Source organism: Gorilla gorilla, chromosome 2 (assembly GCF_029281585.2).
Source record: "Gorilla gorilla gorilla isolate KB3781 chromosome 2, NHGRI_mGorGor1-v2.1_pri, whole genome shotgun sequence".
Lineage (NCBI taxonomy): Eukaryota > Metazoa > Chordata > Mammalia > Primates > Hominidae > Gorilla > Gorilla gorilla.
In genome coordinates, this window is record NC_086017.1 from 95,018,105 (window position 1) to 95,031,589 (window position 13,485).

General features: G+C 39.4%; 1 protein-coding gene across 4 annotated transcripts in view; it reads left to right on the plus strand.

Annotated features, from left to right (window-relative positions):
• Positions 1–3,878: 3,878 nt before the first annotated feature.
• The window catches only part of CADM2 (cell adhesion molecule 2), a 1,108,555-nt gene continuing 1,098,948 nt past the window's right edge, over positions 3,879–13,485 (plus strand). For 2 of the 4 annotated variants that reach the window (XM_019024501.4, XM_019024502.4), the window contains exon 1: positions 3,879–3,960. In XM_019024501.4, the coding sequence (XP_018880046.1) occupies positions 3,900–3,960 (61 nt within the window). In that variant the 5' untranslated portion in view covers positions 3,879–3,899. The remainder of the gene's footprint in view (positions 3,961–13,485) is intronic. The other 2 variants (XM_019024500.4, XM_019024503.4) reach the window with 1 other exon arrangement.

The window sequence follows — 13,485 nt, forward strand, 5'->3', positions numbered from 1 at the left end:
ATAAGCTAACTGTAGTCTCTTCTGTGATAACTACCTTAAAAAAAAACCTATCTTTGGTACTACTGAGAGAGGAGGAGGAGGTTGCCATCTTATTCTGTGATAGTATAAAGAAAGAGGACCAATATGTTCAAGGCAGAAAAAAATATAAACTATCTTTTATATAATACATTAATTACTAATGAATTACTTGCTTGTAAGGCATTAATTTCTCTTCGTTTTATAATGGATTTCAAAACACTTAATTAAATATTTAAAAATATTTTTGCCATGAAGTGAAAGAGAATACGGGGCTTAATTATAAAGAAAGTAAAGAACATTTTGCAAACAGGTTTAATATTTCAAACTATTGCATATAGGGATGCGTGGATAGATGCCATCTTTTGGCAATTTATGAAACTAATTAATTGATGATTCCTATGGGGTCATTTAATTTATACATTTACTGCCATATTGGTGATATATGTAGACAATATAACCTTAAACCTATGAAATGAAGATACTGGAAGATATTTAATTGTATTCACAGAACAGCTGTAAGTTTTAGAAATGTATTTATTCGTACAAGTCTATATAACATTTTGACAATGTCACATTTTTCTAAAATATTCGAATATCTCACAACATTGAGTATTGGCAATTTTTAAATTAATTGTGTAATAGTATCTAAGAATAGACTACTTGAAAAATAGAGTATTATCTGTTCTTTGTACGTGAATCTGACATTATTTATCCAAATGACCAGAGTTTATGTTTTCAGTATTTTTCTCCCAGAAATGCAATCAGTGCACATTTCTCTTCTAGTCCCCTGGGTGTATGGGCTAAAGAGAGCCCTTAATCACAAGAAAGTTCATGACTCTCACTTAATCAAACTATCAACTTAAAAAAAAACTAATTAAATTAATCATTTTGTTTCATAGTTTACCAATGGAGTTACTTTTGTCATGAGAAGGATATTCCTGGGGTTTCTGAAAGCAGTAATTTACCAAAAATCCCCTAGGCTTTTTAGGTTCTTCCATTTCAGAGATTGCCCACTGAAATTATCCCTGGGGGTGAGTATGTGGCAAAATAGTGTTAAAGACCAGTGCTTCTCAAACTTTGTGTGCGTACAAATCACTACAAATCTTGGTATAATGAAGATTCTGACTCCATAGGTATGGGGCAGGGCTGAGATTCTGCTCTCCTGATAAATTCTTAGGTGTTGCTGGTGCTGCTGGTCTGAGAACCACATATTTAGTAGTAACGCTATAGATTATATGAGGGTACAAATCCGAATTGCTGTCATGGTTATCAACAAGACTCAGAAGAAGACTCTTTTTCAGAGTATTGGTTACAAATGCCTATACATTCATGCTCAAATGGGGTATTTTCTTCAATATAACAATCTTAAAGTTTTTTTTTTTTCTATTGCTCAATGTAGCTTTATAAGTAATTAAGTCCAGCTCCTTCATATTATAGTTGAGGCCACTGAGGGTCAAGGAAGTTGAATATATGCCCAAGGTCATACAGCTAGAAGCAGGATGTGCACTAGAACCCAGAAACTCCGACTACCATTTCAATAAACAAATCCTAACTTCTTTGGCATTTCCACTTGTTATATTCTCCCTGACACAAAACCTAAGCGTGAGTCAATAATGATTAGAATTTCACCTTTTGATCCTCACAATAGGTTAAATGATAGCAGTATCTGTGGACTCACTGACTGACTTTCCTAACAGCTAAAACTCACAGTAGGCAACTATCTCCTACAATAACACAGGTATTCACACATCTTTCTTCAAGAATGTGCTTGCAGTTTTATTATGGACATTTTGTTCCTTAATTTTGAGAACCTGGGGAGAAAGGTGGGCAGAGAAATGAATGGGTCATTAGTTAAAAGGCAAGGGTTGAATTTGCAAAAGGTTGTGGCAAAGTAAGCAACAAATGGGAAAGAGTGAAGGGCATCAATATTGATCTTGCCTCTCATCTTTCCCTCTGTCTTCTTGCTTGCAGGTTTCTATTGTGTAGTCTCTCAAACAAAGCCGACTTTATTTATGGTGTGACTGATTTAACACTACTGAACCAGTCCATCATCTGCCAATTTGGTCCAATTAAAAACTGGTCATAGGGAAAACCTGGGAATTAAGCTCATTTAGAAACACAACTTCTGATTCATTTATGTCTTGCTCATTTATGTCTCCTCTTCTAAAGGACACATTTCAGGGTGTTGATTTATAGAGGTGGTTCTTTCCAGCTTCCTGAGTTTCTGTGACTCCTTTTGGTTAGGTCCATTAAAAAAGTGCACTTCTGCCTCTCTCCCCTCGTAAGGCTATTGTTAAAACATTTTAAAGAGGCTTGCCTAAGATTTCCTGCTATCCAGAATTAGAAAAATCCCAATAAACAGCTAGAGTCACCATTTTTAAAGCATGTACGTATTGCATGGACTTACGCTAACATGATTGCTTTCTCACTTAATCCTTACAACTCTTAAAGCTAAGTACTATTATCCTGGTTTTGCAGTTGAGGAGGCTTTAGACTTAAACGTTCAAGTAAATCATCAAATATTATAAAACAAGAAGCGACAGCTATGCTATTTGAACCAAAGGCTGCCTGATGCCAGTGCCAGCACTGCTACTCACCAAGCTCTACTGAGATTTGTACCTAGACTAAGTAAAACCTCTGAACAACAACAACAAAATTATTTCCTCCACTTGTTTTTCCTTTTTTGCACCACAAGTTCTTGTAGGCAGGTAGGTGTTCCACTCCCTATACTTAGCCTCTCCCACGCCCTCTGCAATCTTTCCCTTTTGCTGCTGGAATCGTCAGAGATTGCTACTGCAGCTGGTGAGTGGGCAGGTGCAGCCACCATCTGCTCTAGGAGTCCAAATGCGCAGAAGAACCTCGCACCCAGGACCTGGCCCAGGCACCACGAATTCCAGAACATGCTGGGGACACGGCTAACCCCGCCCCCTCGCGGTGGCGATTGGCTGAACCCTTCCTGAGTGCAAAGCGCTGATTAATGAAGGCAGTTGTCTCGCCTGCAAGTTCGGGCGAGCATCTCTAAAGAGGTAAGATCCGCCAGGGGTGCTGAATGGGGGCTTCAGTTCTTCCTGCCCGAAGGGTCCTTGAGAAGCCTGTTTGTTTTTCCCGGCGCTTGTCTCCACCCATCCCCTTCTCTCATTGGCCAGACCTGGTGGGCGGGGGTGTTTCCATTGGCCGGGGGGCGGTGTCTGTCCCTGGCCAGGGTGGGGGCGGGGCCTCCGCCGCTCTGAGCTTGCCCTTGTGTCTGGTGCTTCGTAGAGCTGCCGCCGTCGCCGCTGCCGCTGCCGCTGCCGCCACGCCGCCGCTGCAGCCGGAGCATCCGGGAGCCGCCACTGCCGCCGCCGCTGCCGCTGCTACCGCCACTAGCGCTGCGTCCACTGCTTCTACCTCCCCTCCCAGGACCCCGAGACACCCCGGGCGCGAGCGGCAGTGCTGCTTGCTTGCTCCCCCTCTCCCCCAGCCCTTCCCCTCCGTGACCTACCCACTCCTTGCAGCCCTCGCCCGCACCTTCTCCGACACCCCGGCATCCCTGCACCACCTGCTCGGGCAGCCTCGGCGGGCTCTGGGACTTGCTGTGCGCGCCGAGAGGAAGGCAAGCTCCAAACCCCTGCCTGGAAGACGGGCTGTCGCGGCTGCACCACCAGCAGGAGGAGGAGGAGGAGAAGAAACTATTTCGCGATACCCCATTCTGCGGGTGCTTTGCCGCTGCCGCTTCTGCTGCCGCCGATCCGAGTCCGCGGGTTCGAACACCGCAGCGGTGGGGACGGTGGGTCCGGCGGGCGCCGGGAGGAGGACACCAGCGGAGCCCTGCACTCTCGTGCCCCGCTCACCAGCATCTACTTGCCCCCTCGTTCCTTCCCCAGCCCTTTAGAGAAGGGACCATGATTTGGAAACGCAGCGCCGTTCTCCGCTTCTACAGTGTCTGCGGGCTCCTGCTACAAGGTAATCCCCGCCCCGGCGCGGGGAACATCAACTTCTCGCCCATTCCCCATCTTCCCCATTCCACCCCATATTTCCACTCTCCCCTCCCAGTCCTCCTGTCCCCAGCGATTTCCACCCCCTCCCCCTACTCTCTGGTGCGGCAGGGGGCAGTGGCAGTTTGCACCAGCCCCTCGAATTTCTAACACTGGCTCAGCCCTGCCTTCCCAGCAGTCAGCCCCTTACGCGGCACCTTTTGCCTTCTCATTCACCTGAGCTTCCTTCATCTCACTCCATTCCCGCCAGCATCCCCCTCCCACGCCTTTTGGCTGGCAACTTGTGCCTCTCTGAACATTCCACCCTCCCGACAACCCCCACCAGCCACCTCCCACATCACGCTCTTGAGTGACCCTCTCCATCTCTTGTCATCTCTTTAACCTCCCCCTTTTCAGGTCGCCTTTTCTTTTCCCCCTCTTCCCACCATCATCATATCCGTGTGTCTTTAAAAAGTGTGTGAGAGCCTGGGAGCGAGCTACCAAGACGGGCGAGAACAGCAGCAGCGGCAGCACCGTGTGCATTGCAATAACATCCCCGGGGGTAAATGTGTTGTGAGACGTGTCATTTACCTAGGGAGAGAGAGGGGACTCTGTCTGGGATTTAAAAAAAAAAAAGAAAAGAAAAAGAAAGAAAGGAAAAAGAATAAGAAAAAAGAAAAAAAGAATGAATAAATAAATAAACCAAGAATTTAAGAAAGGGGAGAAAAGGCAAAAAAATTAAAAGACCCAAACCCACTTTATCAACACATTGACTTTTTATTATTCAGTCTGTGTCGTTTCTTTTTTTTTTAACCAAAGAAATATATGCTCCCTAGCAGTTACTTTACTGCTAAGATATTTTCACTTAGATTTCCTACCTCTCCATTCTCTCTCTGCCGCTTCTTTCCGTAATTAATATTATCCTTTCACGTGAAATGTAAGAACCTCTGCGACCGCAGCAGTGGAGGGAAACCGCACAAAACGCTGTTATTATGCAAATCACTGGGTTTGGATGCCGGATGGCTAGGGAATCTGGGTTCACTTTTCTCCAGACCCTCTTTTTTGGAGGAGGGAGTGAGGGGGCTGTGTGGAATGGGAGGACGATGCTGATTATGAAATAAATGGCAATGCATAGTACAGGAGTGCATGAGGACACTTTGGGTGGTGGAGGAGGCAGGGGCGGCGTGCTAGGGCTGGGTGGGCAGGGGCTGTAAGGCGGAAGATTGTTGCTTTGAAAAGAATAGTATAGGGATGTGGCTTGAGTGTGAGATATAGCAAGGATGGATGTGAAATGATGATTGATAGAATATTTTTTAAGCTAGGTGACTAGATTTGCCTGCCTCTAACCCTTCTGTCATTATTTGGATATTTGCAGGAAAGGTAAGTTGATCAAATTAATTTTTCCCTGGGTAAAAGGCATCTGAAAGTAAGACACACGTAGACTCACTGGCGTGCAAAACCCAGTCGGCCTTTGGAGGATTTAAATGAGGTCAATGAACCATCTTTCAGCAAGTTCTTGGAATGCATCCTCTCTCCTGCCCTCCTCCGGGATATAGACTGGGGACCGAATTTTATTTATGCATATTTATGAATGTGAAAAAGGCGGTGGGCAGAATTTTCCTGAATTAACTAACTGACCTTGTAGAGATCTTGTGTAGAAAATTTTGGTGGTACTTTTGTGTATTTTACGTTGGGTGTAAATTTCAGATATGTCATGTGTGCCAGAATCTCCGTGAAGGCAGACAGCACATTCTCCCTGCGTACGCCGCCGAGTCCCATTTCTCACCGTTCACACCCCCATCCTCACACAAGTAACCCGGGTGTCTGACACGTTACTTAGGTTTTTAATCCGCGCTGAGACAATCTCACAGAGACCCTACTTCACCTCTCAGTAACTTGCATTTCTCAGCTCTGCTGTGTGTGTGTGTGTGTGTGTGTGTGTGTGTGCGCGCGCGCGCGCGCCGGCGTGTGCCGTGTTGGGGGAGTGTGATGTGGGGGAATCAGTTAATTTGGTGATTGCAATGAAAATTCGACACCGCTAGATGTATTTTCCCTGCCAATCTGTGTGTGCTGGCCCCGGCCGGTCAATGCACACACTGCTGGGCTGCTGCGAAATTATTTATTATAGAGCATGTGGGCCATGGACTGCACTTGGGGTCGCCTCCTCTCTTCCTTCAACATTTCCCTGTGAATTGTCTATTCAGTGCAGTGCGAAATAACTGTTTGCTGGTGCCTCTCTCTCACCCTGGAGGAGGATTTACTCTTTCTCTACCCGGAGAGATTCCATCAGCAGCATTCAGGCATGAGTCTCTTTTATTGAGTATGTAAACCAATGATTAAGACAGTGCTGCTTTTCACAGCAGACTGGGGAGCGGGGGGTGCGGGGAAGGGGTGTGAGTATAGCCGAGAAAATGCACCACTGCAACCAGCAGCAACACCAGCATTAGGTCCAATAAATAAATAAATAAATAAAGGTTCTATACAGCAACCAGGGAAAGAGCACAAGTCCATCCATGTCTGTGGACTTAGGAGCATCTTAGATCAGGCCATATGAATACACTAAAAGAGATAGGAGGATTTAAAAAAAAAAAAAAAAGAGGAGGGGGCACAAAGCACCACTGGATTGTCTTCCCATGTTTATGGCTGCCTCACATTTATTCATCAAACACTGCTCCACAGACACATCATACTTTGTTGATATTGTCAGTTTTTGCTCAAATTGCTCATGCCTTCCTTGTCTTAGGCTTGGCTGAAAACATTGTTTCGGGGTTCAGATTTATGTTTCTTCCCCTACCCTACTGTTTTATTAGGACTTGGTTAGGTTGTAAAATGAAGGCTTTATTTTCTGGACGTAGATTAAATACTTAGCGGGTCTTTCTATGTGCAGGGAGAAAAGGGTGGCGGGGGAACTAGTGAGCGACTGATTTTGGCTGGAGGGAGTCTGCCCTGCCTGCTAGTAGTTATGACTAGGCAAATACTATAGTCAGTCAATAGCTTCTTTTTTTTAGCTTTATCAGCACTATAGTGATATTCACTTAAGTAATACTAATCAGTTTATTTATCCCATGTATTACTATTCTCTTTCTTTCAGTATCATTATTAAAGACAAGAAGACTCATTTGAACATATCTTCTCCATGTTTCTGTGTTTTAACTGACTGTATTTTATATTATCACCTATATTTTTTACCTTTTTTTCTGGGAAGCAAAATCAATTTTCTGGCTTGTTAATATGTGGAGTGATAAGCCAGTGGTGAGAATCTAGTCAATGATAAAATGAGTTTTTTTAAAAAGGCTTACTTAATTCTATAACATCTGCCAGTTTGTCCTCATCCTCATCGTGTCTTTAGGAAATGAATAATAGATAGAGAATAAACATATGCTTTTGGCTAAACATTTGTTTGGCCAAAGTATAACTTGGAATGTAGGCTACTTAAATAGCAAAATTTCATTTAGTGTTCAGTTACAATGCGTCTTTTCTTATTTTCCCTCATCATAGAAAGAGGAAAATCTGGAGTAAGCGCAAGGGACACATTACAGAAATGAATTTCTTTGCAAGGATTGCAAAAGCTTGCCACCTGTAACTAAGTCCTCTCTTGGCTATACAGTAGATCCAGTTCAATTGCTAACCCTTGCTGAAACCTTATCCCTTTCCATGCCTGAGGGGGCACTGCAAAGATGGAGAGAGTGCCCTGGGTAGCACAGGAAACAATTCTGGAAAGGGCAAAAAAGAAACAAGGGCAAAATATAACAAGAAATAATCATGCATACATGCATACAAGACCTCATTTTGTTGAGAACTGTGTTTACTTTTTGGAATTAGTCGTATAAAAAAGCACCTCCAAGACAGATACTGGGGCTTTAGGTTTTTTGTTTGTTTGTTTTTTTGTTTGTTTGTTTGTTTGTTTGTTTTTTGCCGTGGTATATTCTGGTAAATTATTTGTTACATTTAGTAAAAATATAACACAAGCACAATTTAATTTGAATATACATTCAAATTAAATCTCATTGGATGTACATAATACTTGCCTCAGTATCTGTCATGAACCTCACCTTACATTTTTAGAAAGCACATTATAATACGTCTTATACTTATATACACTTAATGAAATACTTATGCTTCCTAAAAGCATATCTTGCCAACTATTTTACCTTTACATGTATTAACTTTAGTCTTGGCAAGCTCATTTCTTATGCCAAATGCAGTTCTTGAAATACAGTTTACTCACTCCCTTTTTTGATTAACATAAACTTTGGAAAGTGGAGCCTATATACTTAAATGCAATAACTGTGGCTTAAATAGTCAAACATCAGACAATTGGTAATTAAGAAAATCTTTGCAAATATAAGGAGTTTGTAGTTTTATATCAAGATGTGGAAGCTTACTTCATTGTCTTTTTCCCATTTCTATAACTATTAGAACTCTGGGAACATAATATGACAAAGCTAAGTATCAACTGAGATGATCTGTTCTTGTGTCCTTCATTAGAAGATAAGACATTTGAAAACTATTTGTCACACAATTAAATAGTGGTAGAATGTCATTTTTCTTAAAGAAAAAAATACTTAAATCACTTAAAGAGCAAAATGGAAGTGCAAAAATGTTGGAAGACATCCTAAGCATGTATTTGAAAGTGGCCTGGAATCAACACCAAATGACATAAATTTTCTCCTTAAGTAGTCTGTGGTATATCAATGATTGAGACAAGTAAGCCTTATTTACTATGAAGGATTTGGGGGTACATTAATAATCAAATATAGACCTAATGTCATATGGATGTTTTATTTGATCTTGCTGACAAGTGCTCTATGATATTTATTGAGAAACGGTCCTCATTTTATTAGACTGTATTAAACCCACTGGCTAAGTCACCTATTCTGTAGCAGCTAGCTGAATAGATTGAGGAAGTAGAGAGAAGGAAAATCACAAACCAAGGAAGCCGACTCAAAACTGAAGTCAAAAGTCCTTTGTTGAATTGGCAGATATTGGTCTGATTTACTCTCTTAAAACAGTTCTAGTGCCCAACAATTATTATACTTAAGCTTCCTGAGGGCAAGCTCTGAGCCTTACATAGCTATGCAATTTTCTTATCCTCATTTTAGTAGATGCATAAACAGTCATGTTGGATTGAATAATAGGTATGTCCTAATTACTTGTGATGGGATTAAATGATCTCTTCTTTTCATAATATGAAAGCACTCATACTTTGTCAAGTCACATAAGAGTTAATTTTGACATTTTGTAAGCTATATTGGTTTATGAAAGTTATCCTAAAGTATCACATAAATAGTTCTTAATATACATCTTTAAGTGCATTCAATCTGATCAGTCATTTTTAACATTTTTCCTACCATTTTTTTTCTTTTCCTTGATTAAAAACCCCAGATACTTTACATTAGATTAGATCATAAACTAATCTCGTAAAAAATGAAGGACATAATTTAAATTTACTGATTTAACCTAAAATATTTAAAAGGACACGTTCATTGCCAACATTTTATTTGAAAATGTCAAGCATTTTTGGAGTGCAATTCTGTAGTATCAAGAAAGGCATCTTCTGCAAATTCCTTGTGTAAAGAGGTGGGTGAGGATTAACCTAGAGCTGTGGCAGCTGAAGCCCCCTGCTGTGTGATGATGCAAATGGCATCTCAGGCCTCATGTGCTCTGCAGAGGCCGCAAACTCACAGGAAAGCAGTCATGTGGCATGGGAGTGAAATGGGAAGTCTTTTTCATAGCTTGTAGTGGACATAAAACATCCTTTAGCTTTTAATAAGCAGAAATGATCCAGAGTATTTGTAATCACATGAGGTTATGACAAAGCAAAAGAGAGAACATATATTTTGTTTAGAGATGAATAAATAAATCCAACTAAAACTATCAACATTTTCATCCAATGAATGGTGAACATTTAATTTTCTTCCAAACTATCGGGAACATAGGTCAGTTTAATGAAGATGAATAGCAAAATTAAAATAGGATTTCCATGCTATTTTTTACATGTGTTGGACTTAATAACTGTTGGGCTGGGAAGCATTCTGTTATCCAGTTCTTCCTTCAGTGAGTAAGGAGTTAGTCCTTTAATCTCATTCTTATTAGAGCATTTCCTGTACTATGAAAATATAGCAGTTTCTTTACAAAATAGGAGTTAACTGTTCAGTGTCTCTTCAGTTTATTTAGTGTTGTTAAGTATAATTTGTGTTATGTCACATCAATAGAGAATATTTCCTATCTGAACAATATTATTTATCACATAGGCAAAGTCATCTGATATGTTCTCTAAAAATGTTAGAGTTATAAACCCATTGTTATAGCATTAAACCCTATCAGATAAAAGGAACTAACGTAGCTTTGTATATTTTGATTCCATTTGCCACAGAACAAAAAACTGAACATGTTATACATACTGATTTTTACTAAGTAGTGAGCCCAGTTGGTCCTGTTAATGTGTTCAGTGGATTTCCTTAAGCATATACGAAACCGTTTTCATCTTAGAAGCATGCAGCCTATTTAAAAATTAGTGAAGTAAATATTCTGCTTAAGTAGGGATCAGTTAAATATTAATGTCAAAATCAGGGATGTAATTATTGAGTATGGAAATATTCCACAGTCACTTATTTATATATATGCACATATATACACATTTAAGTATGTCATTATTTTTAAGACTGAAGAACATCTTTATTAATTTTGTAATTAGAGTTTAGGGCTTTCAGGGATGTATAATAGAATGATGGAAAAGTTAAGAGTTTGTTTTGTTTTTACTCATTGTGTTCTTTTACTCTTTCAATTAAGGTTAAGAATTTTTTTTTTTAAGTAAATTTTCTCAGGCTGCAACAACGATTAACAAGACTTCCACTTAAAACACACACACAAGTCTTACAATTTATGAAATGACAATAGGGTTGAGTATTCTGCATCTATCTTTGTGCTTATGAAACTGAGTGATAAGAACTTATTACTACTTGAATAGATACAGAGCTAAGTTAGTAAGATCTGCCATAGAGAGAGGGGGCCGTTAACTATTCACATTATATTTTAGAGGTCTTTGAAGTAAATATTAACACAGTCATTGTTCAACTTTGGAAATAACTCTTTCTGAGTCAGCAAATCATTTTCACTTGAATATTTAAATTATCTTTCAGCCATTTCATTGTTGAAGAAGAAGTCCCTGTCTAGTCATAGTTAAGGAGTTATTCCGGGGGTTAAATACTGATGTCATTAGGCATTGCTTAGAAAATAAAAATAAGCATACTTTTGCTTTCAGAAAAAAAAATCTCAAAGCTAAATGTGATCAAATAGTGCAAATAATTTCACATTATAAGAAAACAAAGTCCTTTAAAAAGTCAAATTGAGTTTCTAAAAATTTTATATATTTTATGATGGTTAATTTACAGTAAGGATACGTTGCTTATCTAAAGTTGTCCTTGAGAACAGAATGAGAAAGTACCTTTCCTGACAAAGATACGCTGCCGACTGCTAAGTGTATAGCTGTTATATTGATTTGCCGTAATTTATAAAGCCAATTAATTTATTCTTGTAAAGAAATATTTTTAGCTTTTAGGCTAAAATTGTTTGTATTTTAAAATGCAGGTGCCTTCCATAATGCTTATTTAAACATCAAGGCCTAAAATTTTTAGTGTGTAAAAAAAGTCCTAATTTTCTTAATAAATTCATATTTTATATTAGCTTCTCCTATATCCCCCATGGGGGAAAGTGTCCATGACATTCATAACTTCCGTTCATTCTGATACCTTTTACATCTCTTGTTTTTCAATCTGGAGTTGTAGGCTTAAGTTTAAATGAGAAATAATGTACTACGAATTAGAATATTTATATGTAAAAGCAAAGAAAAATATATAGTAAGCTTTTTATTTAATTGCCATTTCTTTACTGCTCTCTATTTTATGTGCTGAAGTCCGAATAGTAACTCGGCTTCCTTTATACTCTCCAGGAATATAATATCCCTCCCATTCCCTGCCCATGCTACTGACTTGGAAGATCCATTAAAATAAATTAATGGGGAATGAAGAATAAAGAAGTGTTTTGCTAAAGGATATGTACAGAATATGTACAGATTGGGTGTTTTTCCTTTCAACCCCCAAGGAGCACACCCCAGCGTTTTAGCAAGGATAAAACATGTACAATGTGTATTGACTTGTTTTTGTTATTGTTATTATTGCATTTTTTTGAAAGCTCCATTCCGTAGTCTCTTAATAAAAATGGCAAAAAGAAGGGGAAAGGAATGTGAGTCAGCCAGCCAAACACACAGAGAAACGCCTGGCAAAGCTGCCTAAATTAGCATATGCTAGGCTGAGTATTTCCCTCTGTTGTTACATAATCCCTTTCTAATACGAAATCAGTTCTCATACTTAACCCTTTCAGGAGGTTTGGAATTCTCCCACTGTTATATTTTTATTTTGCTTCATTTATTTTCTCATGAATTGTGTAAATCATCTATTCAAGGGCTTTTATGTCAAGTTCTTTTTTTCCCTCTCCAGCCCTTCTGTATACAAATGTTCCATTCTATGTCCAACTTCAGGATTCAAGAATCAACTTTTCTATAGCTTCCACTGAGAGGATCTAATTAGCATTTTAGTCTCCCTTTACTCATGTGCAGCTTTCTTTAGAAAATGTATTAGTTCTATGAGGTTTCCCTAAGGATTCATAATACTCTAGTTTGTTACATGTTCTGTGATATTCAATGTGCCTTAATTATGCACGTGTCCTCATTTCAAAGCCTTTTCAGGGATCATGTGGGATAGAACAGGGGTCTGGCTGTAAGTTCACTGTCATGTATTAATGTGTAGGTGGTATTCAGAGAAGGATGTTTCTGAAGGCAATTATATATCTATGACTCCAATATAGCAAGCAGTTACTCACATTCTGCACTTACTAGTTATCCTGCCAAGGCAGAATTAAATTCACCATTGTGATACATAATACAGTATCTGTTATTTCTAAATAACAGATACTGCTCTAGGATTGAAATAAAATAATGAGTGAAAATGTGTATCCCCTACCCTGAATAGGGATTGTTCCTTTCACTTTCCCAAACAAAAAGAAGAATCAGAAATTGTTCCTAAGTCAATACTCTATTTCTTAACTAGCCCATTAACACATCTTGCTATGGTGGGATCTTGAAGTTTTGCTGGTTTTTATGTGAGGCTGTAGATATTTAAGCAGTATTAATTGCCTGCAATCTTTATGGACTGCCAAATATCAGTGCATTGCCAAATTTGAGACATTTTATTTTCGGGTTTTAATTTGGATGCAATTTGAATACTGGTGGAAGTACAGAGAGATGCTGAACTCAACAGAGAGAGACAGACATCTTTTTCTTAAAGAGACTTCAATTGTGGAGAGATTGCTATAAGAATTGGCTTGTTTTGTATGTGTTATCACTTACAAGGGGGATACTTTCTTATATTACATGAGTATGAGAGTGCATTTGTCTTAATTGTACCCTTTGACTTACGTGTCTTCCTCTGTGCCTTATGTCATAAGAAAATGGTGG